This window comes from Nasonia vitripennis, chromosome 3 (genome assembly GCF_009193385.2).
Source record: "Nasonia vitripennis strain AsymCx chromosome 3, Nvit_psr_1.1, whole genome shotgun sequence".
Classification (NCBI taxonomy): Eukaryota; Metazoa; Arthropoda; class Insecta; order Hymenoptera; family Pteromalidae; genus Nasonia; species Nasonia vitripennis.
In genome coordinates this window covers 2,134,703-2,160,480 of record NC_045759.1, presented here as the reverse complement: position 1 = coordinate 2,160,480, position 25,778 = coordinate 2,134,703, and the positions used below count along the sequence as shown (strand labels likewise).

The following is a 25,778-nucleotide window of genomic DNA, read 5'->3' as shown; positions in this document are numbered from 1 at the left end:
TTCTTTTTTTCAATAATATTTGATCAATATTCTGTATTCTCATCAGCAATCTTTTATTCAATTTTTCAAAGGGTACATTTGTATTTGTAGTCAAGTTTATTATTTTTAAATCTAACAGTAGTACTTTTGATACATATTTATAAATTATTTGTTAGTTTACCATTTACTAAGAAGACTAAACAATCGAAAAAGTATTATTATTACTGATTTCTTTTTGATAAACCATTACTTTGCAGTATTATATATTTTGCAGATTATACCATTTATATTATTTGTATTAATTCTTATTTTTTACAAGATTCTTATTTTTGTATAAACTATTTTTCGAAATTTTAATATCTTCCTTTAACCGCATCAATTTCGTTTGCACGCTTGGGGCTGAATAGCTATCTCGGAATCGCGTTACATACTTACTCGCTATGAATGTAAAATGTCCAACTTTACGTCCAACTATACTACAAGACTTTTCCAACCCACCTACACCCTGTCACCGACACTGCGGTCTATCTGCGCTAGGTGACGGACGCCAGGGCGTCGCGCCCTAACACAGTGAAGCGCGAAGGACGAAACGTAGACGACGAAGACGACGACGACGACAACGACGGCGACGAGGGTGACGGCTCGGGAAATATGGCTCTAGTCGACACGATCGAGGCCGTGAAGGGGGCGGGGGTATGCAGGAAGACGAGAAGGTGGAGAGCATGGAGGCTGCTGCCCCCTTTGGAGGGGTGTGAGCTCGAGGCCCGAGTTAGTACTCACGCGGATGAGATGCGCGCTGCGCAGTGGGGAGAAAGGCCGGCTGCGGCAGGCGGAACGCTTCTCCTTCTCCCTACTCCTCCTCGCGGCGGCCCCACTACTCGAACCCTTGCGCTCTCCTACACCGGTCACTGGCAGCAGCGCCACCACGGCATCGACGAAGATAGCCTCGTCCTTGTTGCGAAGCTGCTCGCGCTCACAAGATAGCCAGCCGGCGGATCGCGAGCGGAGCTCGTTTCTCTCGACTCTCTGTGTGCTGCTGCTCGGGAAACGAAGCGAACGTGTCCTGTCGACGACTGCGCCTACGTATATACGTATATATCGAGAACGAGCGACGGCGAAGAGAGCGACGCGCGTGTGAATTTCACAGCAGCAGGCTGCCGGCGCCAGTCGAGTCAACTCAACTCAGCCCTAGCCGCCTACTATGGAAACTCGAGAGTCGCGAACGATATTATATAGAGACTAGCCGCGCGCTGGCTTTTTTGATCGTTTCATCGCGAGCCGGCGACGAGCCGCGGCTGGACGGTAGAGCGGATTTTCCGCGGCGGGTCGTGCGCTGCACTTTTTTCTGTTTTCTCATGTAATTGAATATCGCTCGCGCTTCTGCAGGAGCGTGTGCTTGATGAAGGTTTTTTTTAGTTTTTATTCTCCGCTTGCCTGGTTTGTAACAACTCTGACGTGTGCGCAGCTTTAATGACGCGCGTTCGCAGTATATACTTTTGATTGCACATAATTGAAATTGTTAGGGATATAATTAAGATGATTGCTAAGTGTCAAGTATATTGCGGGGAATTTTTTTCGAGCACTGTTATGTGTGCTCGTGAAGCGCTGATAATCGTTTAAGCTTAAACTCTTTAGTTTATACTTTTTATTTTGGATTTTGTAATGCTTAACCTTTTTTATTCTGCAACTCTGGTAAATACTGTTATCGAGAAAAATTTTGAAAAAGTAAATAACAAAGTAAATATTATGTATCTGAAATTTCAGTGAGTATATTATTGCTTTTTTCTTCAAGAGCGCGTTAGTCGATAATTAAATACGATTTTTGTCGCGTTAAAATGTACATAATTCAACGTATAGAGTTTCAAGTCAAAATATATGTAAATAATAATCCTGCCCCTATAAAATATATATTCCATTCAATATTTAATTTTATTTATATACTTGTGTCAAGCAGAATGTTGTATAAATATGCACTTCTAAATAGATACACTAGCCTATTTCTGAGCGGGAGCTATAAACACGGAACAAATCTATTGTAGTACTATAGTAAGTAGTGCATACCAGAATGTTGCGGCTACCTGTAAATAATAATACATTGTGGTACATCTTTCCAAACGGTATAAAAGTATGAATTAATAATATATCTAATACATTGCAATCGCTACCTTATACTGCCCTGAATGTTAAAAACATAAACTCCCTTCCTCGAATCAATCCTTGATATTGGGTAGACATCTTGAAATCTAATTGTCTTATTAATTATGCATTTTCAAAAAATGACAACCTGGCCTATCTATTAAAAAATATTGTATGTTCTACTCCTTCTCATGGATTGGCATCACCTCGAACGCAAAGTAACGGTCACAACAAATTATCGTTGACGGCGGTATACGTTCACAGAGTTTCTGTAGGTAATCAGTAAGCAGGGTCTGCAATCAACAATAAAATGTCCCAAGCGCGTCTGCTCGAGTACTCGCGCTGTCGGCGAAAACAATTATCACCAAGAGAACGCGCAAAACCTTGTTCAGTCCAGCTAGAGAGTAGCGCGGCAAAAAAGAGAAAAAAGCCAATAAGTGGCCTGGCTTCTGAGTGCAGCTTGCGTAGAAATCACACGAAGCAGCCCGCGCTAATCGGCCAAGAAACTCGCTCACCGCTGAATCCCCTTAGCCGTCGCTGCGAAACTTTCTTTCGGCTTCGTGCAACTTGCCAAGCGGCTCTATATCTTTCTTTGTCTCTTTGCTTATGTACACAGCGCAGCCCCGACAAAAAACCTCGAGACAGGCTCCGAGGAATCGCAAGCGCGTCAAAAGTTTGTCGGCACGCGCGTTGACTTCCATCCCTCTTTCGCGCTCTCTCTTTCCCTCTCATCCGAAAGTGATTGCTCGAGCGGAAGAAAGTAAAGGATACAGCGCAGCCGAGAAGGAGGAAGATGGAAAACGCGATAGCCAAGTTTCTCTATCGGCTTGATACAGAGCGAGCGAGAAGACGAGGAGAAGGGGGTGGGGGAGGCAGGGAGGGTGGTGTTAATGGGCGTACTCGCGGTTAAACACCCTCCGAGACGCGAAGAGAGGAGAGGAGAGGAGAGAGCCAAGTCGACCATACTCTCTGAGCCAACACACAATAGTGCAGAAAGAGAGAGAAAGGCGCACACAGACGCAAACACACACGCACGAAATAATCGAGACGACGATGCGGCGACGGCAGATTTTCTCTCTATCTGCCTTCTCGCTTGCTCCAGTTGGTCGCGGAGGGGGGATATCACGCGAGTGCGAGCGAGACGGAGCTAGAGCAAACGGCGAGAGCGCGTCGGGAAAGGCGTCGCGAGCAACGCCGCGCGGATTGGCGTTTGGGCGCCAATCCGCACGGCGAGCGCTCATTATCGCCCGACTCTCGGCGTCTTTCTCGCGGTGCCAGAGCGTCGCGCGTATACGTGTGTATTTCGCTCGCGCGACCTCTCCGTCTCGCTCGCTCTGCACGTACTGCGCTAGCGCTGTCTCGCTCGGCTCTCCCCACCGTGCGCTCTCCCCCCACTCGCCGAAGCCGTATCTCTGAGCGTGAGTGCGAGAGAGAGCGAGATGGCTCGGGCGCTTTTCGGCGGGGAAGGGGGGAGGAGGAGTAGCCTGAGCTTACCGGCTCAGTCTTCGCGCTGCTGGCCTCCAGGATTCACGCCTCCCGCGAGTCTGTCTCTTTCTGTCGCTGCACGCAACACGCCGCCACCGTCGCGCCAGCCGGCCGTTTTCCACACGCTCTCCGCACACGTACGGCGCGACGCTCGCGACACCGGTGGTGCGAGCGAGACAGCCTGAGCGTAGCGCGGCTTCGGAAGTGGTGGGGGCGTCGGCGGAGGGGCGGCAGACCGGTTCGCGGCGCCGTCTCGCTCGCACTCGCGGCAGCTCCGCTTCCCTCTCTTTCTGGCACGGCGCCGTTCGTGGTGGGGGCCGGCGGGGAGCGCGCGCGCACGCCCTGCGCTCTCTTTCTCTCTCTCCTGTCCTATCGCCGTCCTCGTCGCACTGGCGCTTATGCCGTAGCGTTCCATCTCGCTCTTGCCCGGGCTCGGGCTGGCCGCAGCGGCGCACCGACACTTCTCTCTCACACTGTCGCTCTGTCTCCCTCTCGCTCACACGCTCGCCCGCCGCTCGTTCTCTCGTGTGTGCGCGCGCGCTCGCTCGCGACGAGGTGTGGGGGTGAGGCCTCGGAGAAGGTGTCAATCCTAGCGCTGCTCAGTGACCATCGCGGCACCACCCAAGTAACACCTTCGCTTCGCGCGAACTCGCTCTGCAGGCCTGCGCGCTCCCTGACCGTGTGTGCGAGAGCAGTGCAGCGCCGGCTCTGCCAGTAGAAGCAGCATCGCTCCGTCGCGCGTTACCTCGCTCATTATTATTGCACGTCGTCTCGCGTGCACGCGTGTGCATTGCTTCGTGAGAGAGTTGCGAGAGAAGAGCTGGCAGTCGAGACAGGAGCAGGAGCGAACGAAGCAAGCCCGTGTTCAGTTTCTGGCAGCAGCAGCAGCAACAGCTCGTAATCAGTGTACGAGAGTCGTTCGCGTGCAGTGTGCAGCGTACGCAACGAGTGTGCGTGCGCGATAATATACATTCATAACCTCAAAGCGAAGCAGCTAGTTGGATTAAAAAAAATAGTGCCGTGGGATATGCCGTGCTCCACTCTCTCGACGGTCTGTGATTTCGGAGCAGTAGCCAGTGAGGTGCCGAAGAAGGTAGCATGAGTGCTAGCAGAAGCAAGAGCAGCAGCAGCAGAACGACGACAGGCCGTCGGCAAGCCGCTCGCCGGCCGTCGGAAGCCGTCACGGCGTTGCCAAGCACGTCTCGCGCGCTACTGTACAGCCACAGCAGCAGCAGCCTCTGAATAGGGGGACTCGCGCGCGCGCCAGCTCCAACCGTTGCTTCTTTCATCACGTTTGAGAGATCCGAGAGTGCACGGGAGAATCGTGGTGAAAAAACAGTGGCATTGCGTCGAAGTGGAAGATTGAAGTTGTGTGCGCGGATTGTGAGACGATGACGATGCCGGATTGCACAGGAAGGGAGTGTCGTCGTCGCCGCCGTGAGGGAAGTTGTAGTGCTGGCAATAATCGCCGTCGCGAAAAAGTGTCCAGGGCTTGAGAGCGACATGACGATGAGAATTGCACGAGTAGAACTAGAACAAAGCAGTTATCAGAGAAGAACAGTTATCACCGACGAGTGACAACGTCAGCGACAACAGTAACGCAGTGCTCGCGAGTGTTCGTACAAGAGAAGAGGAAGAAGCAGAGAAAAGAAGCAGACACGTTGGAGGTGTCAGCAGCAGCAGCAGCAGCAGCAGGAGCCGCAGCAGCAGGAGAGGCGGTAGGTGCAGACATTGAGTCCCTCGTAGGGTTCAATCTCGCGCGTCTCGCAGGGCAGAGCAGCTCTCACCCATCCTCGATGAGATTCGAACAAGACACGGCGTGCAGGGGTACCCACTGCGCCAGCACTCCGCTACCGGCCACACTGCAGCAGCAGCCTCTACTCCTCCACCAGCCCCACCTGAACAGCCTGAGCCACCATCACAGCCACCTCCAGCACCACCACCAGCTGAGTAACCTCCACCTGAACAACAACCACCAGCCGCTGAACCCGCTGCAGCATCAGCTCGCCTCGCGCACCGACACGGAACTGGCTCCGTACGCCGTCGCCGGCTCCAAGGACAGCGTCGTCAGCGCCGGCGGCGGCGAAGAGCCACCCGCGGCCAAGAGGCAGCGCTCGACGCCGCCCGCGCCCGCCGACCTGAGCTCCCCGCCATCGGCCTCCATCGACAGCACGAAGAAGCAGCGGCAGCGCAGCCCCGCTGCGGAAGACGAGGAAGGCAGCAGCGCTGCCGGGGACGCAGCCGCCAACACGGTGCTCAGCAGGCCGGAGTCGGGCGGCCCTGGGATGGCGTACCCAGCGCCGGCCGCGGCACTCAGCAGGCACTCGCCCTTCGCCTCGGCCACCGCCAGCGCCGCGGTCGCCGCGGCCACCACGACCTCCTCCACGGGCTCGAGCGGCGCCAGTAGCGCCAGCAGCTCGGCCAGCTCCAGCGGCAATCCGAACGGGAGGCTGCCGGCGCCCGCGGCTCCGAGGCCTACGGACTTCAGTGTCTCCTCGTTGCTGACCGCCGCCTCGGTCTCCTCGGCCCAGTCGCAGGGCAGCGCCTCGCCGCCCGCCGGTGGCCCGGGCAGCCCCGCGGCCGCGCCTGAGACCCCGCCGCCGACCTCGCGGGGCCAGGACCTCTCCTCGAGCTCCTCGACACACGCGGCCGCGGCCGCCAGCTACTTCGGGGCTGCGGCCCTCGCCGCCGCAGGATTCTACAACCCCGGCGCCCACCTGCCGCCCGCGGGCTCGCCCAACGCCTCGCACCACCTGCCCGGCAAGGGCATCCTCGGGGGATCGCACCACCATCCGCAGTTCAGTCCTCAGGGCATCGGTCCACCAGGTAAGTGCTCTCACGTCCTCTCCGAGAGCCGCACGCTTGGTATTCGAGACGAAGCCGCCCGCTACTGACCAATTGACAAGGCTAATCGGCGCCGAAGAGTCGGTTCCCGGCCGTAAAAATCGCCATTACGCCCAGCTCTCTCGGAGTTTTTGACAATCTAGGCACGCAGCCGCTGCGCGGCTACCGTTTGTTGCGCGCTGCCGTGCGATGTGCTCGTTAGAGGTGGACGTCGTTTTTTACGCGCCCGTGTACCTCCGCAGGTTTCTTAAAATTCCGGGCCCTCGCGCGCGCACGAAAAAAAGCTGGACGTTTCAATAAGCACGCTCGCCGAATGCTCAATCGGGCCCGCGTGTGAATACGCATATTTCGCGAGTTCCCAAATTTATGTACGCGCGAATTGACGCCCTTGCGAGTCTCGGGCTCTATAGCCGGCGATTGTATTTTGTTTTTATCGAGGGACGTCGCGTCGCGCTATTTTCGTTCGTCGCTGGTAACGCTCGTTCTTGCGCCTTCGAAAACGGGTTTCAGCTGACGGAGATAAGCAAGTAGTCACTTTCTATTACGGAAAATTCGCTGGTAATTGGAGGAAAAAAAATGGCACGAAATTGATTGCTCGTCTAGTCGCGCACAAGAGCAGCTTTGTCTGTTCGCGGTAAGAATCCAGAGAGACGCGATTTTGAATGTCAAGTAGCAAAAAGTTCTGTCTCGTTGGACGGGCAAATTTATCGCTCACCGGGGATTGATTGACGCTCGAAAGAAATCGTAAGCTCATTGAACGCGTAAATCAGCGAGAGAAACGCTTATTCATAAAGTCGAAAAAATAATTGCAGGCCGTAAAGCTGGCTGTTTATTAGATAAGCGCTGCGAAACTGGTCGATCGTCGTAAAGCCGCTCGTTCCACTGGGAAAGTACATCGGAATCGCTCGCGCGCATAGCGGCAACGATTTTCCCCGTGCCTATCGCCTTGTACAATGCAGAATGTAATCCGCTAAGAGTTATCCGCTAAGAGTCCGATATTTAGCGAACCACGACGGCCGAGTCGTCGCGGACATAAAAAATAGCGAATGTCACGACAGCGTAAGCGTCGCTGTAGCGGGACGTACGCAAACGCGAAAAACAAAATCACGCCGATGAAGCCGAGCTAAATTTAGAGTCGCAAATCAATTTCGAGCTTAGAAAGCAACGACGATAGCGCGCGTAAATTTTTTTCGAGCGCACGTGTCGTTCTTATCGGGCATATTACGCGAACGAAAAAACAAAAATTGATAGCTCGAAAATAGCGAGAAAACGCCAGCTCATTATCGCGCGCTGGTGTCACAACGGCGATAAGGCCGCGGTTCTCACGCGCGCGCGAGTCTCTCTCAAAACTCATTCCTTAATCCTCGCGCGAACACAAGCGGGGAGTAGATCTCTCCGGCGGAAAAATCCTCGGGCGCACAGAAAGAGTGGCGGCGGCGGCATGGCGGTGATTAATCTTGCCAAGGGCACATGCATGTTCTGGCCGCGCTGCAGTAGTCTCTTCTCGCGGTCGGGCGAGAGAAAACGCTCGGCGCATTCGGAATGCGCTCCTGTACGTAATTCTCGCTTGAGTCGCGCGCGCTTGTGCGCTGCCGATGCCGCTATAAACAAAAGCGAGAGAAAAAATGCCCGCGACGAATAAGGCACCGCGCAATTCCAGCGCTGCACATTCACAATCGCATGTCACCATTCGTATTCCCGATATCTCTGTCCTCCTCTGGATAGAGAGAGAGAGAGAGAGAGAGAGAGAGAGAGAGAGAGAGAGAGCCGGTGCATTTGTGCACTCGCGAATATCGAGAGCGAAGCAATCGAGGCAGAAATGCCGAGCGATCGCGGTCGATTTCCTCCTCGAGAGAGAAAGAGAAAGAGGGAGAAGAAGAAGACAGTTGGACCGAGCGTTCGATTGAAAATCCCTGAACAGCGCTATAGAGACGCTTCGCGGCGGGCTGTGACACGCGCCTAATTTGTTATTCACCGTTCCTCCGCCGCCGAGGGGAGAAAACGAGGGAATCGAGAGCATCGACGCCGGTTATTTCTGCTGCTGCTGCTGTCCTTTTGAATCCTTATTTTCGCGAGGGAGGGCCGATTACGCGCGGTATTTAACGGGACGTTTTTTCTCTCCGCGATTGCGAATAGTGCAGCGGAGTGATAAAGGGGAGTTCTTCTTCCCGGCTTTGTTGAATATTTTACCGGCCACGGAATGAAAGTTTGGAGGCCAAGAGAGCATTGTACCTAATTGCTAGAGAGAGAAGTTTTCTCGAGTCCAAACAAAATACCGCGAAAGAGTTTCTCAACTCTGTATACGCACAAAGTTGCCTCCGAGCCGTCTAATCGTTTTCCGATACTTCTCTCGGGCGAATAATCATCGGAGCCGCTGTGTTTTATACGCGCGGCGAAATTCCAAAGTTTTGACAAGTGTGTCACTGTATCGACACTCGGCGTGTACAACATCCGCGCACAGGGTTAAGAGATTAAAATTCTCGAGACGCGCACAGTTGGCCGAAGGAGTTGTACCACGTGAATCACTCTCTCGCGGCTCTCACGATATTATTCCGATGCGTCAGTAGTCCGCGTATAAATTACCGCGCGCGGGGCTATGATAATCGTTGCCTCGACGTCGGCTCGATGTGTTTAGCTACGATTTTTCGATTCATAATGCCGCGCGATTATTTATCGTCGCGCTCTGATCTCAGCTCTCTCGCTCCGCGTGCATTAATCTTCTAGACGCACACTTTTCTATTACATCGCGGCGATTTTCTCAGAGCGCGCGAGTTTTTTCTCCCGCCTGTAACGTCGGATTAATGGAAATGCGCGACGCTAATTTGCGATTACGAGCGCTCGCTTTATTTCCGAAGCAGGAAATCGATCTGGTGCAGGAGTTTTTTTTCGACCTACGATTCTGTGCAACATTTGTGGGAGAGTAAAATTAGAACAAGCTCGGGCTTGTGACTCGGGGGCGAAAAAAAAGTTTATCTTCACGATTAAAATAACCTTGATTCGGCGGAGAGGTCGGAGAATCGAAATTTCGGAATGCATTTGTGAGCTCGAGCTCGCAGTAAACACTGATAGAGCGTCAGAGGCGAAAATTCAATTTGATCTACGTATACATGTATACAGGCGAAGAAACGCTGAGAGTCAGCTGACAGCGATAAACACGAGCGCGAATTTTCAGGTTAGGCTGCGCGCACGCTATACACACGCACGTACACATATTGATCTCGACTCTTTTAGGTTATGTCTCGAGTGCATCGGTACATAAACTTGTGTGCACAGCTTCTTAGAACTTTATATTCTCGAACGGAGTGCACTCAGCGACGATATGCGCAAAAGTGCAAATTGCCATAACGAACGTGTATCAATATTTATACGGTAAAACCGCTGCGCGTTATCGTCGTACATTTTATACAGCGCGGGGATTGGCGTGTGCCCCGAGCGCTGCATCGCTGTATTGGCGATTTCTCGAATTTTCCTTGAATAACGCGTTGCTCGGCCGAAACAATGATAGCGAAGGAAAAGAAAAAAATCGCTCGCGCGCACACGCATATACATGGCTCGCGCTGATCATCGAGGTCACGCCTGCGAGACAACAATCGCCGAATATATCGTTTGAACGCGTTTTGTTTAAAGTAGCGCCTTGGGGAACAACAAGCTCGACTTTTCCTCGAGAGATTACGCAATTTCGGCGAATAGTTTAGTAGCGCGAAATTGTCCGCTTGACGCTCGTCGCTTCCTACAGCTATTAATCCACATTAGAGCTGCCCGTGCGTTTTTCATCAATCCACAAGCGGCGCGCGTGGGCTTTTCAATTTTTCCGAGTTGGACCTCCTCGAGGCTCATCGTCGGACAGATGTGGCCGAGATTCTAATTTATGAAAGGTCATATATTTCCCGGTGAATCAGCTGTGCGGTGATTTATAACTTTCGTTCCCAATAACTAATCTCCTCATCGCTCGGGATAGCTGCCTCTATGTATATATTTGCCCGTTTCATTATCCGGCAATTAGTCGGTCTGATTAACGTGACTGTCCTATATTCTCCCAGTCACACACGCACATGCACACACGCGCGTATTAATTGATTTCAAAAGCCCGACGCGCTCGATATTTTTAATCCCACTCATCGGCGTCGAAAAAGCGTGTAACGTGATCAGAGAGTGTACCACGCGGTAAATCACCCTTATCAGCTGGCAACTCCATCGCGGCGCGTATCACCTCTCGGGCTAATTGCGCGGCACACCTATCCCAAAAATCCGTAACAAACGCTCAGGGCTACTGTATAAGCGTCCTTTATCGCGTAAAACGCCTCTGAAAGGCTCTCGCGTTGCACGCGTCTGGCCGGCCAATTAAAACCGCTAATTGCCGCTTAAACGTCAGTCGCGGATAATCGCCGCGACAGAAAAGATAGCCTACTAAAGGCCGCCCACCTATTCATGTATACATATTGTAATACCGTGTGCACGCGTTACGCGCGCAACAAAGACTGGTGATCTGAACGCCGAACGAGAGATAGATCTGTGTCGTGCACACAGACACGCAATATCATACCTGGACGCGTGCGTGCGCAGTTTTATCAAAAGTCCGCCTATATCTATACATCCATCTCTCTCCTCTCTTTTGATCGCGAGCGCTGGCGCTCTATATAGCAGCGGCAGCGAGCGGTGCAGCGGTTATATAGCGCGCTGCACGTGGAGCAGCGGCGGCGGCCTTTTTCCTAATGAGGGCCGCCTAGCGCGCTCGAGCCGGCCGCGGTAAGTCTTTTTAACGCGATAATTATAAATTATCGGGCACGCGGATCGTTTTGCTCGACTGGCTCTCTTGCGGGCTTCGAGATACACTTTCAGAGCCGGATGGCTAATAAGCCGGCTGAGCGTCCATTGATCTTAATTAAAACTAGCTTTTATAATGTTCTCCCTTCCCTTTTGCCGCCAGCAGCAGCGCGTATGACTTTTTTTTAAACGCTCGAGCGCTGCAGCAGCCGCGGATCCACCCATCGCCGAGAGGCGATTTCGAAAGCGCGTGAGCCGATTTCCGCGAACAATCGAGCGAGCGAGCTGTATATACAGCAGCGGAACATTCGACGACGATATCCCATTTGAATTGTCGAGCGAGGCTAGCAGTAGACGCTCGGCCAGGCCTCGTGCGCCGAAGACAATTGCTGTCATAGATTGCTCTATTGACCCACGGGCGAGTGCGTCAATTCTATTTTTAAGCGAGCTGGCCGACACAGTCGCAGCGCGACAGCGGACGACCGAGTCGAGGTATGGGAGAGAGAGGGAGAGAGAGAGAGAGAGCTGCGGTTAGAGCTAAAAACTCGGTATAATTGTTTGCGCGCGCGCGAGCGGGCAATTAGCCGCGTATGCGAAAGAGAGAGCTACTACTGCGCCTTTGTGCAGCAGCGGCCGCCCTTTCTCCCGCGCGCGGCTTTCGGTTTTCGAGCGGATTTTCGGCGCTTTATCGGTAATCAGAACTGAAGCTTTTATGTGCTACTGGATGGCTCGCTCGCTTGATGATGTTCAACTGCTGCTGCAGCGGATTAAAAATTATACTCAAAAGCAGTTATTACGCGTAATGAAGCGGCGGCGGCGGCGGCTGCTGCTCCGAAAAATCAAGCCGACAGCTATGCACTCTATATGTTGTACTCTTGCGCAAAAATTCGGCCCTCCTTTGCCGCGTATTTTCTCTCTCTCTCTCTTAAAACAATAAAAATCTCCGGGCTCATTCAGCAAATTATTCTTTCATCGTTCCGTTTGATCCGCTCTTTATTCGTGCCGCCGCCGCTAGCGGCGCATAACCGCATTTACTTTTGGACTCTTTGAAGAACATCGGACTTGCGCCTATATACTCGGGGCCATTAAGAGCCCGCGCGCCTTCGCCGTCGTGTGCGCTACTGCTCCCCGAGACAAAGGAGATTTTTCGGCGACGTTTCATTCATGCGCTACTCTTTCTTCTTTCTCTCTCTCCGCGGCGTGTCTCTCTCATTTTTTTCGCATCTCGTTGTAAAGACGGAAACGAAGGAGAGAGGGTATAAGGAGAGGACTCGGCTTTTCTAGCCGCGGCTATAGATAGGGATCTTGATGGGCTGAACGTGCGAGCGAAATTCGCGGTTTTTCGCCGAAGGAACCATTCATGACTTAGCTCTCGGCGCGAATTAAAAAGTCAGCGCACGGCTCGAGACACTTTCGCGAGGAGGATTCCGAGAGATATGAGTTATATGTGCGCGGGCCCGGCTTCATTCATATAACCTGATTGTCTCCCTCTGCTTCTTCCTTTTTTCATTCAGCTTTTCGTTAGCTAAGCCGAGCACGAAACCGAAAAACGAGTCTCGGTTTGTTGAATGAAATCTCGCCTCGTACGTTCTCGGAATTATTAAATTTCTCATGCCTATAATATAGTGCGTATACACGCGGATCAAAATGGCTGTACTGTTATTAACCGACGACGTTTTGGGTAAGATTGGAGCAATCCTAGTGGCCGAACTCTATTTCGAACCGCGGTGCGCGCGAGCGGCATTTTAAGTCCTTTTTATATTTTTCAAACGGAAACATTACGAACGCGAGCGGCTCTTTTCTTGAATGAAATCTGGTTTTTATCGACGGGATGTTGTACGGCTACCGGAATGGAAATTTCGAGTTGGTTAAGTTTTTTAAAACGCTCGGATATTCCGGTCGCGCGGCGAGATTATTTTATTGCGAGCCCGCGCTGTCTACATACCAAGTTTTTGCCGAGCGCGAATAAAAATGAATCTCTCGCGGGCTGATATCGTTTGTTTACCTCGAAAGAAACGTATAGATACCAAGTGCACGTAGATTCAAACCTCTAAACATTTTTTCAATATCACTGATGACAATTGAAATTTTCAGGACTGGGACTGGGTCCGCAGACGACCGAAGAGGCGCATGCAGTTCTGGCCGCAGCGGCAGCGGCGGCGCTTCACCACCACCATCAGGGCGCGGCGGCGGGTGGGCCCGGCGGAATGAGGCCCCTCAGGCCGCCGCTGCCCCCGGGTATGCTGCACAGCTCGCCTCATCCTCTGGCCGGTCACCACCCCCTCGCCGGGCCACACCCGCACCTGGTGCCGCCGCATCCGGAGGACGACGGCATCGTCGACGACCCCAAGGTCACCCTCGAGGGCAAGGAGCTCTGGGAGAAGTTCCACAAGCTCGGCACCGAGATGGTCATTACCAAGAGCGGACGGTAGGTGTCTCTTAAACGCGTTGAATCTCTGGTTTAAAATTAACAAAAATATTTTGACAACACGAAGAGGTGCGCTTTATAAATAACGGAACACGATCTAGTGCTCGCTCTGCACAGTCGGCCAAAGTTGCACGAGCGCGTCATCCCGGTGCCAGCAGGCGGTTTCAAAAATAATCTCTTCCTTGCGCCGACTTGCTGGCTATCGGATTTTCAAATCGCGCTCCAACAAGAGCCAACTCTCGGGGGCCCTTAATTCACTCCGCACAAAGCGGCAGTGCGCGAGGCGCGACTTTTCCCGGATCTATTTTCGCGCGCCAGACGACGATCCTTATCGGCACGCGCTCACGTCAATTCAGCGAGAAAATCTCTCATCTCGCTCTCTCGCGTATTCATTCTCTCGCTGTTTATATATAAGCGCGAGCGTGGATGGCCTCCTCTCTGCAGATTGTGGTTTCTACAGTTTCGAGCGGAATGCAGCATTATTTTTGCGCGTGCTCGCGCTCGCAATTATGTTCTCTCTCTCTCTCTCTCTCTCTCTCTCTCTCTCTCTCTCTCTCTCTCTCTCTCTCTCTCTCTCTCTCGACGATTCTATTCTGAAAAGTCTATTTTCCGAGCTGAGGTGAAAGTTTTTTTCCTTCCTCCTCGCCTCGTTGTCTGTCTTTTTGCGAGAGTTTCTCTCTCATTTCGCAGATCGCAGCCGCTGAAACGGTCAAATTTCTAAAATCAAAAGCCTTCGCTGTAAGTACAGAGGCTGTGTGTGTGTGTGTGTGTGCAGCGGCAGCCAGCACTCACACCCTCGACACGAGGCGCGCTGCGCCGGTCGATAAGCGTATCGGAATCGCGTTGCGCGGCTCTCGCCTTATCCCTCCCTTCCATCGACACATGCACGGCACGCGGATGAAAAGTTCGCCTGCAACTCGCGAGGGCACTCCCCCGCTGCGCTGCCGCGCGCACACATAACCTACCCTCGTATACGTACACTGCCGATAAGCCCGGCGTGCATGTATACATGTGCGCAGTACCTTCTCTATCTCCCGCGAATTTTCCATCTGCCAGTGTCATCTCGACGACGACGGCCCGTAGGTTTATCGAGATACGCCGGGGAGGTATGCGCTGCTCGGGTGTGCCGTGGCGGAAGTTACGCAACGCGTCGCGAGCGAAGAGAAAATAAATTCCGAGAATCTGGCATTCAAATGACCGACACAAAGCGGCAATCGTCACACGCCTCGCGGCCAGATTAGGCGTCAATTCCCGCGCACGAACAAGAACTTTCCGCGCGAACTCGACAATAGCGCCGCCACTGGCTTCACCCTGATCAGCATACATTATACGATTGACGTTGTCAATCGGCGAGTTCGCGCTCGCAGTCGTTACGGAAAATAATGTTTTCTCGGCTCTCGTGTATACACACGCGTTACATCGTCGCTGGATTGAAATTAATTGTACTTATTCGAGAGTTGAATTTTCGAGCTCGCGTGAGCCGCGCCATTAGACGGCAATCTGAAAAATTTCAGAGCTCCGTGTTTATAAATATGCGGAGCATTGCGCCGCGTGTATAGCACTGTAAGTCATCGATGACTCGAAGGCCTGTAATTTATTCTTTAAAGATACTTACCGCTGTTAGCGAGTCTTATTGTGCGCGAACGGCGCTCCGTAACTCGTGAATAAAATATGCCCCGTGAAACTTTGATGCGGCTGATCGCCACTTGTTTCCCCATGCACATATGCGTTCTCTCTCTGATCGAAGCCGCTTATATTTACCGGCGTAAAAATAAACGCGCGAGTATAGCTCTCGCGTATTATATAAAGAAACTCGCGCGAGTGTAGCATCCAGTATCCGCGCATAGATAAAATAAACAAATTCAGACACGTCAGACGATTCAGAGACGCGTCCCATCATCCAGCCGGCGAGCACCACGTATAGTATACACAAGCACACGCGGAGCTTACTTACTTCCGGTTATACACTTACCTCGGCCAGCTCTCACCCCCTCATGGACTAGCTACTCGAAGAAAAGGGTGCAGCGCCGTTCATATTTAATGCGCATCGCATGCGCGCAACTTCTGCGTGCCGGCGATCAAACTTTTTCCACGTCTCGTGTGCGTGAGCTTGAAGCTATAAGCTGTGCACCGAACCCCTCGACGGCCGCTGTAATGCGCGCGCTTTCGCGATTCCGCGAGATTGTTCCCGACACGCGTCTTGTCGAGCTGATTTGTTTGCTCGTGCAGAGTCCGCGGGATTAACCAGCGATCATCTCTGTACACATCTATCGATTTCGATTCCGGAGGGCTGTTCGCGTATCGCGACGACAAAGGACGCTAATATACGTACAAACGCGAACAAGAAAGTGTCTATTTCGAAGGTATACACAGACGCGCGGGGGAGCAGTAGTAGATGCTTATCGCGCGCAGCCTCGTGTGCTTTTATACGTACTACACTTCCGCGGCTCGGATGCGGCGAGTTGTATATAAAAAGTTGCGGCGCTGCGTGTTTATACTATGGGAATCAGATGCGGAATTATATTAGCCTCGTGAATTCGCGGTAGAGGCGCTCTTAATGCGCGCGGATAGACTTTACGAGCAGTGTCGGTATTATAGGCGGATATATTCCGCGGGATAAAAGTCCACAGTAAAGATGAGGTGTCGGTTACGGCCGGCTCTAGAATTTTTACACACTTTGTGCGGCAGAGTCGCGGCTGATCCGAAAATGTTTATTTATAGGCTCTATATCTCGAGTTTTATGTCGCGCGCGTACGGTTATAAAAGCGAGAAATGACTGCGCAGGACCTAAGCCCCGCCGCATATCGGCCAGTTGTATATATAGGCCGAAAGCTCGATCCGCTAATTACGGTTATACCCTGACGATCTGCTCGCCGGAGAGACGGGAATCCGTATTAATTAAATAAATAAACAGGCCGTGTGTGTGTGGCTTTGCTCGTGTGACACTTACTTTTGCACGCGAAACTCATTTATGCGAGCCGATTTCGCTCGCAGGGCGGTCTCCCTCTCTCTGCCGGAATTATGAAAATGATGATTTACGAGGAGAGCCCACTGCGCTTTTTCGGAAATTGCGAATAAATCGATGATTTCTCACAAGCCGACGTTATTACGACGCGTCGAGGACAACTTTATCGAGAAGAGAAATTAAAAGCCCAACGACATAATCGCTGCGTCGAAAATGATACGCTCCTCGGAAATTTCGCGTATAAATCAATCGGCCTCGCGCGAGCTGGCGCGTGAAAAATTGAAGAAAATCCCGGCGCGCGTATGTGGTTTATATAATCGCGTAGCAGCTCTGCCTGGAAATCGCTCTAAATCAATCCGTATCCGTTAAATCGCCCCTCCAACAACCACTCTCTCTCCACCTTCTCTCAATAGATATAGCTAGCCCCTACCCGATGAAGAGCCGAGAAGACGAAGTAGAAGGAGAAGAGGAGGAAGAAGAAGAAGAAGAAGAAGAGAGAGAGAGAGAGAGAGAGAGAGAGAGAGAGAGAGAGAGAGAGAGAGAGAGAGAGAGAGAGAGAGAGAGAGAGAGAGAGAGAAGTGGACGAGCCTTGGGCTCCTCTCCGGGAGAGAAATCGCCTATCTCGCAGCATAACAACAGTGGTCGATAATTACACGGCTTGAAATTACGCGGGCGCGAGCGAGCGAGCGAGAGCGAGAGAGTTGCTGCACGGCCCCGTCGTCGTGTGGTCTACGTCTCAATATGCTGCTGCTTTTTCTCTCGCTCCTTTTTTCTCGCGTTCGTACTCCTACTCATTCAGCTTCTCTCTCGACTGCGGCTATGCTGCACCCACGTATTTTCTCGTAAATATCGCGCCGGAATCGTCCTCCGGTGCACGACGAGCTGCATCGAATCGACAATGCGTGGACATAAACAATTTTCGCCGCGGCTAATTCATAGTCCAAGCCGTTCGCACGTCTCAATACGCGCGGATGGCCCGGCGAGATCGCCGGAGGTGCAGTGTAGCTTATGTACGTGTGCGTGTACACACGCTCACGCACACACTCGGGGGTTGAGCGACGACGGTGGCGGGAGAGGAGGGGGTAAATAATGCAGCAACGCGGCGCTGCAGCGACTGTATACGGGAGAGGAGGAAGTCGAGCGGAGGGAAAAAAGTGAGCGAGAAAGAGAGACGAGCTGGCTTAAGTATGGGGCCGAGTTAACGATGTTTGTTTTATACATTGGCAGCCTCTTCGAACCTGTAATCTTTCTAAACGAGATATTACCGGCCGGGAGAGAGAGAGAGAGAGAGAGAGAGAGAGAGAGAGAGAGAGAGAGAGAGAGAGAGAAGGAGAGAGCGCGATGCGAAACCCCATACCACACACACGGTTATAACGCGAGCGCGCGGAGGGGACCGCTGCTGGGCCCTCGGGCCCGAAATTGCACTCTCCTTCTTCTCCTTTTGCTGCTGTTGCTGCTGCTGCCGTAGCTGCTGCTCTCATTTGGATGTGTGTGTGCGCGCGCGCCTCACGGGTACTTAAATTACCGAGCGCGAAAGAAGCTGCGGGACGGAGCGGTTTGCTCGCTCGAGGAAGACGCGACGGAGAGGAGAGAGAGATGAGAGAGTCAAGAATGCTGGATAGAGATATTTAGGCTTCTGTTTTGAAAAACGAGCGGCCGAAATTCCTCGCCGCTCGCATTATTATTAATCAGCTACACGGGGAAGAAAACGAAAACCCGAATAAGTAAACTCCGCGCTGAGCCTCGTAATGCGATTAAACGCCGAGAGCCCGGATTTTTCGAGGCAAATCACTCGGAGCATCTCCGAGGAGCGTATAATCGAATCAGCGACTCATTGAACGAGCGACGGCTAAGCGGATATACGCGCGCGCGGTTAATGGTCATAATAGTTGCTGTTTATAAACGCTCAGCTTCGTCTTCTTTTCCCTTTCCGCGGAGGCACCTCTAGGTCGGCACACGCGAACGTCTGACGTGTCATTATCGGGTGAGAAAATATTAAAGAGCTGTATAGGATGATGGTGATGATGATGATGATTCGTGCGTGCGGGTATTACGAGCACAGACCGATACGCGGCTGCGTTAAAAATTTAAAATCTCACATCGGTCTGGGTATGCTATAGGCTCGTTATTTAAATTTCTGTAGTAATAATCTGTAATCCATATCTTTTGTCTCCGGCTATCGGCGATTGGTGGCTCAGAGGTGTTTTTCCGTAACCATCGTCAAAATTTTAGGACAAAGTGTAAATGTGTAAAATACAATGTCTTTAACTATATACCATCAAACCGCCGGGCAGCGCACATAAAAGAAGATAGCCGCTCATCGTCAATAGCATTGAATTTTTTACCATCCATACACACAATGACGTAGGTGTACGTGCATCGTACAGCGCATGACTCGTATCCACACACAACGCGCATGTCGAACTTTGTTCCACTTTTACCTTCGGTTCGCGCACACACTGCAGCCTAGCATGACTCTTTACGCCGTTTCGCGCTTTCAACCCTTTCCCCGGATACGCGCCACAGCCACACGCACTTCTCTCTCTCTCTCTCTCTCTCTCTCTCTCTCTCTCTCTCTCTCTCTCTCTCTCTCCCGCGTTTCTTTTTTTTCCTCTACTCCGGCAAGGGTAAAAGTCGCTCCGGCAAGGCAATCGCGAGCTGCTCCGCTCTCCCCAGGGTCGTCGCGCTTCTGTGTGTGTATGCGCCAGCGGTGGTTAGACCCGCCGTAATTAGCCGTAGAGTCGTCGCCGTCGTCGTGACGACTGAAAGAGAATGAGAGAGAGGAGAGAATCTTTTTTTTCAGATACCGAGCTTCGAAAAATTCGAAAACGGCACACCCTCGCAAATAAATATTTCACCCTCGGAACTCTTGAGCGTATATGGCGAGTCGCTTAAGCATTCCCTTCGATCCATTCTAATACTCGGTCTGCTTTTAGGAGCCGCGACGGATTCTCGAGATCCCCGGGGAATCAGCTCGCGGCTATGTGCACTCGACTTTCTTGACTCTCCGCGAGAGCCTCTTTTATTTGGGTTATAACGCCGCCTCCTGTCTGGAATATCGCGCGATATCGCGTGTTTTCGCGCTACGCTCAGGTCCGATGATTTAAAGCCAGGCTCGCAAGTGTCGTTCTCTCGCTCTTCAAGCCGTGTACGAGACGCGCGCACTTTTATTTCCTTCCCTCCTGCACTTTTCTCGCTCGTCTCCGAGACTTTCTTTCGCGGAGAAAATTTCTGCCGTGGAATAGTCGGCTTTTATTTCCCGACACGCGCGATAATTAAGCCGCTCAGCGCCGCCAAGTGAGCAGGACAGTCTTACAGCTTATACTACGGCTAAAGAGGCGTAAAGGGTTTAATCATAAACACGCGGGTTTTGTTTAATTACGCTAACAGCCGCGCGACGACGCGTCACTATCGCGTTAAGGGAGTGTAGAGCGGAGGCGCGCATTGTTGGCGCACAAAAAGTCCATTTTCACTTGTTTCGCCTTCGAAGAAAAAGCAGTGCGACATACGGGCCGCCGGAGAAATCTCGGTTGAAAAATCATTTTGCTCTCGGAATTATGCTGCTCGGGGCTCGTCATTGTTCTCGAGGCGTAAAAAAGGGACGCTCCAGCTCGCACTTACTATTTCACCCCCGCACATCTCGCTCGCAACCCTTATCTCGGGTACGTTTTAACGCGTTTCAAGGCTACAATACGTATGCGAGTACTGCTGTATACGCGACGTATCAAGTTCACGGCTCTTTTGTGTTTTCTCGTGTCGATAATTAGCCGAGTTTCTTTTTTTTCGAAAACGGCGCGTGCACGAACGATAAATATTCATTTTTTCCTCACCTGCACCAGCCAGCAGTCTTTGAACCCTAAGAAACGCGCGAGGCCCAATAATTTCGCATTTTTCGAGCTGCTTCGAAATAAAAGGCGCGTATGTAAATTAACTCGTACTTTCTCGCCTCGCACGCGACGATGAGACGCGCCAAGTACCAAGAGAGGCGTATTATAACGCTCGTATCCTCGAGGGATGGGTTTTCGAAATTACACACACAGACAGGCCCGCGATATGACGCAGACGTATACCTATCGTGCCTTGGACGAATTATCGAATTATCGCGCGGACGTCGAAAGTGACGAGTGTGTGGTTAACGCTGCCTTCGTTTTTCGGGGGCTACTCGTCTTTCCATATAACGTATGCACGTGTGTATACGCCTCGAGAATTTTAATTATACCGTATACACATCGGATTAGCGAGTGTACAGGGGACAGCTGGAATTTAGGAAAAATTTAATTAATATATCGCGGCAATTAAAAGCCGAGCCCCGTACTGTATACGTTTATACATTTCGAGCAGTTAATTACATTTCGAACACGCGTTCTCTCGCGCTAATGAACGCTCTATCCACACACACACACCTCGTGCACAATTGAACGGATACTCCTTAAATGGGCATTAAACGAGGCGAATTGAAATGACTCTCGCGCGTGTTAATTTATTACACATCAGCCCTCGCTGAATATAAGGCTGCAGAGCTCATATAATATTATTGTCTATGAAATATTCGTCGACGCGGCTTTATTCCACTCGGCATCGGCGGCGGCGTGTTCGCGCATAATGCGGAATTACACCAGGCGCGTTCTAACGAGATACTCTCATCGGCGCCAGGTGAGAACGCGATAATTAGATTAACCGCGCAGTCTCTCTTTCTCTGCTATGTACATACGCAACAACAGTGTAGAAAATCGAGCTCCCGAACGTTTTGCGTTGTTTATTGTTATGACGCAGCATCGGCGTGTTTACGTTCGTATTTTCGCAGCTCTCTCGGAGCACACACGCCAGTTGCAGCGGACAAACAATAACACACGGCCAGTTATGAATGGCACCTACGTACGTAAAATATATACTTTAACGACCGACAATAAAAATCCCTCGCGTGCGCGCGAAGCTCTCGCTCCGAAAAAAGTCGCGAAATTCCCTCGGTTCGGTCATCTATGAACGACGCGCTTTATAGCCGTACGGATAAGGAGGCGCTATAATTACACACACACGTACACATACATAGGCACGCACGTCTTCGCACGGGTAATTAATCGGAGGTGAGCGCGCATGCGCGGCTTCCCCCAAGGGAAGTCGCGAGAGACGATGGCTCGGGCCGATAAGACTAACAAGTGCGCGCGTGTGTGTTTTCTTGACGCCGTGGGCGATAGGCGCGCGGAAAAGGTGGAAAACGACTACGGGAGCGCGTGGGTGCAGCGGTCTTCTTATCGTGCGCAAGCGAGCTAAGAGTCGGTTGGGATTTAGTTGTTGGCCGCGAGCTGACAGCTCTGTGCGCGAGCGAAGAATAGAAAGCGTATATGGATTAATTAGTCGAATGTATAGCGTTGTTCTCTCTGTATGAATGAATTCGTTGTTGCTGTTTCTTTTACGAGCTCGCTGAAAGTAGTTTTTCGTTTAATAGGTCGCGCGTGGAGGCCCGTGTGTACGTACTCGATGTGGAAAGCTACTAAAAAGATTGTTATGCTTTGTTGAATGCGCATACATAGATAATTTTGTTGCTGCGGAGCCGTTCAAAAGTGTTTTCATAATGTAGCTCAGGCTCAGACCTGTTGCATTCCGCTGGCGTCCTTCGCTCACACTGAGAGAGCTATATATTAAAATTTACTACATATGTAGGAAAAATTACTATATTAGATAGTAACGGCAGGTCATACTCGCTCCATGACGATTTTTACTATATTCATAGTAAAAATTGTTAGACTTATATTAAAATTTGTTACGTGTTTACTAGAAATTACTACATTATATAGTAAAAATTATTTTAAGAATTTCTCCGTGTGCCAAAATTTGAGGTTATAAAGTTGATTTATGCAGTAATCAGAGACCAAAATCTATAATTATTTGTTTATCTGGTATTATTAAGTGATAAAATATCATTCGCTGCTATTATTTATTAATTTTTGTCAATTTATTATTAATATTAACTCATGAGTAAATGTGATTAATATATCAGATATGAAATTTAGTACATAACAGTTTGGGTAAGTGGTCAGCGCGCTCGACTGCCATTCCAGAGGTCCAGGTTCAATTCCTGTCGCCGCAGGAAAATTTCTTTCTTTCATTTATTTATTTCACTTGACAACATTAAATATCAATAATAATAATAATAATAATAATAATCGAATAGGCGCGTAAAATAGCCCAGCAATAAAAGAAAAAAAAATAAATTTTGAAAAATTTCATTTCAGTATAGAAATTACTATCTGACATAGTCAAATTTAATACAAAGCAAGTATAACCGTCCGTTACTATATAATATAGTAATTTTTCCTGCATATGTAGTAAATTTTAATATCTAGTTTTCTCAGTTCAGCGATTCGCGAATTATTTTCTTTATTTACTTTTTTATGTGCGCGGGATTAATGACGGCTAAATATGGGTTCGCGCTCGCGCGGTGGAGTGAGTTTCGTTATTAAAATAAAGCGAAACCGTCGTGGTCTGCCGAACAATAAACAGCGAGAGATAAGTAATTTTCGTAATTAGCCGGCTGAAGTGCTTGCAAATTGCGGGAAAGATTTTTCCTCGGTTAAATGAAGAGATTATTTATCGCGTCGTTTAGTTTTTTCAAATGCACCGTTACGGTCGCAAATCATCCATTTGTTTTCTTCTCAAAAGTCACTTTGTCCGATTGACTCGGTTTGGGTGTGTAATTCACGCTGTCCATCACCGCACGTGACTGGCGCTTGGCCCGACGACCTACATTAATCTCGTTACCTATACCTACCGCCCGATATTATAAGCTACAGCCTAAGTTCGTTTGACTAATGACGGACTCGACGCCGGTTCGACACAACATGCTTCCCCGAAAAGCGGCGTTTCGCATTTTGATATCTGAAAAAATATCAGTTTATATTATATTCGTGCGGGGGTCTTAATCATTGTCTCACTTCCACGAAAGCCGATAAGGACAATTTTTTAATTCAATCCCATTACGCCTAATTTGATAAGACTGAGCGATCCTCTCGTCCGATAGTGATTAATTAAAAACGAGCCCCGTTTATGATTCTCTCTTTGGGTGTCACGCGAATTTATTAAGCTCGCATCCTCCGGCGAGCGCCCGGGGCGTCATTTGCCTTGTAAATTCTTTCTAGACACAGACGCGTAGGTTCTAATCTGAGCCGTGGCGATCGGCGCTCCATTAAACGCTGAATACGAGGCGATGATTAATGATGATTAATTGGTCTCGGACGCGAAACGAGCTTTCACGGCTACGTTGTTTTATGTGACGAGCTGCTGCTGCAGGTGGCTCCTCTACGAGATCCTTCGCTCATGTTTCGGGCCTGGATTTATGGCTTCATTTTTTAAGCGCACCGCGTGTGATCAATAATTGTTAGCGTCGCTTGTTTTGGGCCGAGCGTCGCGTATAATGGAACATAAACAATCGAAAAATCCATTACTCCTGCAGGGAATATGTAGTAATGAAAAAGCGATTCGGCTAATATAGGCGAGCGCGCGCTCGGGGACCGTTAAACGTAGCCCCTACTCTCTCGTGTACACACACGCGCAGCGGCACTCACACACGTGCGCGATGAAGACGTGACGTGCCACTATTGAGCGCTCGAGCACTTACACGTACACACGCGCGCGCGGACACGTACACAGGCGAGCTGGCGTATTAAAAGGGTTGCTTTCGCGGTCTCTCGCACACGCGCGTGTACGTTCCACTGCCTCTCTTTTCTTCTGCAGCAGCAGCAGCAGCAGCAGCAGCAGCTTCTTGTACTTTCGCTCTCCTTCTATATCGCGCTCGGGCAGACCTTTTTTTGCGCGCGCGCGCCTCCAGTCTCTCCCCGGCCTTTTCCCTCTGTCACGCTGGGCTCATCTCGCCGTGGAAGTAGCTTAATTTTCCATTCTTCCCTCGCTCCTGCGGATGGCATCTCGAGTACACGTACGTATAGTTAGCCGCGGCTAATATTTTCGTGCTTCGCCGCGAGCCATTGTCTGCGCTATGCTCGCGTGAACGTCAACGACGGCGGCTATAGAGATTATTCTGAAAGACCACCGCAGCAGCGACTTCGAGAGGCTCGATGATTCCAACCGGCAATCACCGGTAAGCCAAAGTTATTTAAATTTAAACAAGTGCGGAGAGACTTTGGACGGCGGAGATCGCAATCGCGAGAGCTGAAATATTCAGCGTTCTCTCTCACTCCCTCGTGTCCTTGAGCTGCGCGCGGATGAACGAGAAACATAAGGGAGTATAGTGCGCGCTCGGCTTTTTGGGCGCGCGGCGCTGAAAAACCAAGGCAGATCGGAAACTTCTTGCTCCGCTCTGAATGACAATTTAATCTGCGCTCGATCGCATACGCGCGTGCGTGAGTTGCACACAGGCGCACATCTAGGTCGAACACCGCAGGCGTATCAAGTGACTTGGCTCCGCTCGTCATCGCGGCTCCTCTCCTATATAAGTAATACCGGCCGCGCGACACATAGGCATCGTCGTCCGCGTCGTGGTCGCGCAGCGATGCGCATTGTACTTGCTAAATTTGGCCTTGCTGTCCTTGGGACGTTCTCGCGCGGGAAATTCAAATCGAGCGACAAAGTGTGTACGCGCTATACCATTTGTAGAAGCTCTCGATTATCGAATCGACGCGGCCCTCTAAAGAGCCATTAAAAATCCATACGGCAGCGCGGCGCAGTCAACGACCCTGGGGCGGCTCTCCCTAAACACGCGGTCCCTCATCGCAACACCCCGCGGTGGCAATATTATTCACGACTCTCGAAAGCCCGGCGCGAGCGAGCGAGTATTAAAATCGACTACGCTAGTTCACCGCGCTCAAAAGAGCTCGGCCAATTTCTCAATGCAAATACCGGCGGTATGGTGTCGGGGGCGGCTCTCTCTCTCTCTCGCTCTCGTGAAAACTCGGGGTGGTATGCAAATAGAAAGCTGTTACCGCGAGCTGCCCTCGCCGCTCACTTGGTCCGCTCGCGCGCAGGCGTCAATTCAATGCATACGAAAGAGAGAGAGAGAGAGAGAGAGAGAGAGAGAGAGAGAGAGAGCCGGAGCTATTCTAACGCCTGTTCCGGGTCTCTCTGTGTCTCTCATTGAAACGCGCAGCTTTCATCCGGTTTCTTCTTATCCGCGGAGGAGGAGGAGGGGGGGGGCTGGGAGATGAGATTCATTCATCGCGCTGAGCG

The 25,778-nt window shown here is 51.0% G+C and overlaps 1 protein-coding gene across 5 annotated transcripts in view; it reads left to right on the top strand.

Annotated features, from left to right (window-relative positions):
- Window positions 1-3,935: 3,935 nt before the first annotated feature.
- The window catches only part of LOC100122300 (optomotor-blind protein), a 67,968-nt gene continuing 46,125 nt past the window's right edge, over window positions 3,936-25,778 (top strand). Inside the window, exons 1-2 of one of the 5 annotated variants that reach the window (XM_031926097.1) lie at window positions 3,936-6,426; window positions 13,303-13,636. In XM_031926097.1, coding sequence (XP_031781957.1) covers window positions 5,397-6,426; window positions 13,303-13,636 — 1,364 coding nt within the window. In that variant the 5' untranslated portion in view covers window positions 3,936-5,396. The remainder of the gene's footprint in view (window positions 6,427-13,302; window positions 13,637-25,778) is intronic. The other 4 variants (XM_031926094.2, XM_031926096.2, XM_031926095.2 and 1 more) reach the window with 4 other exon arrangements.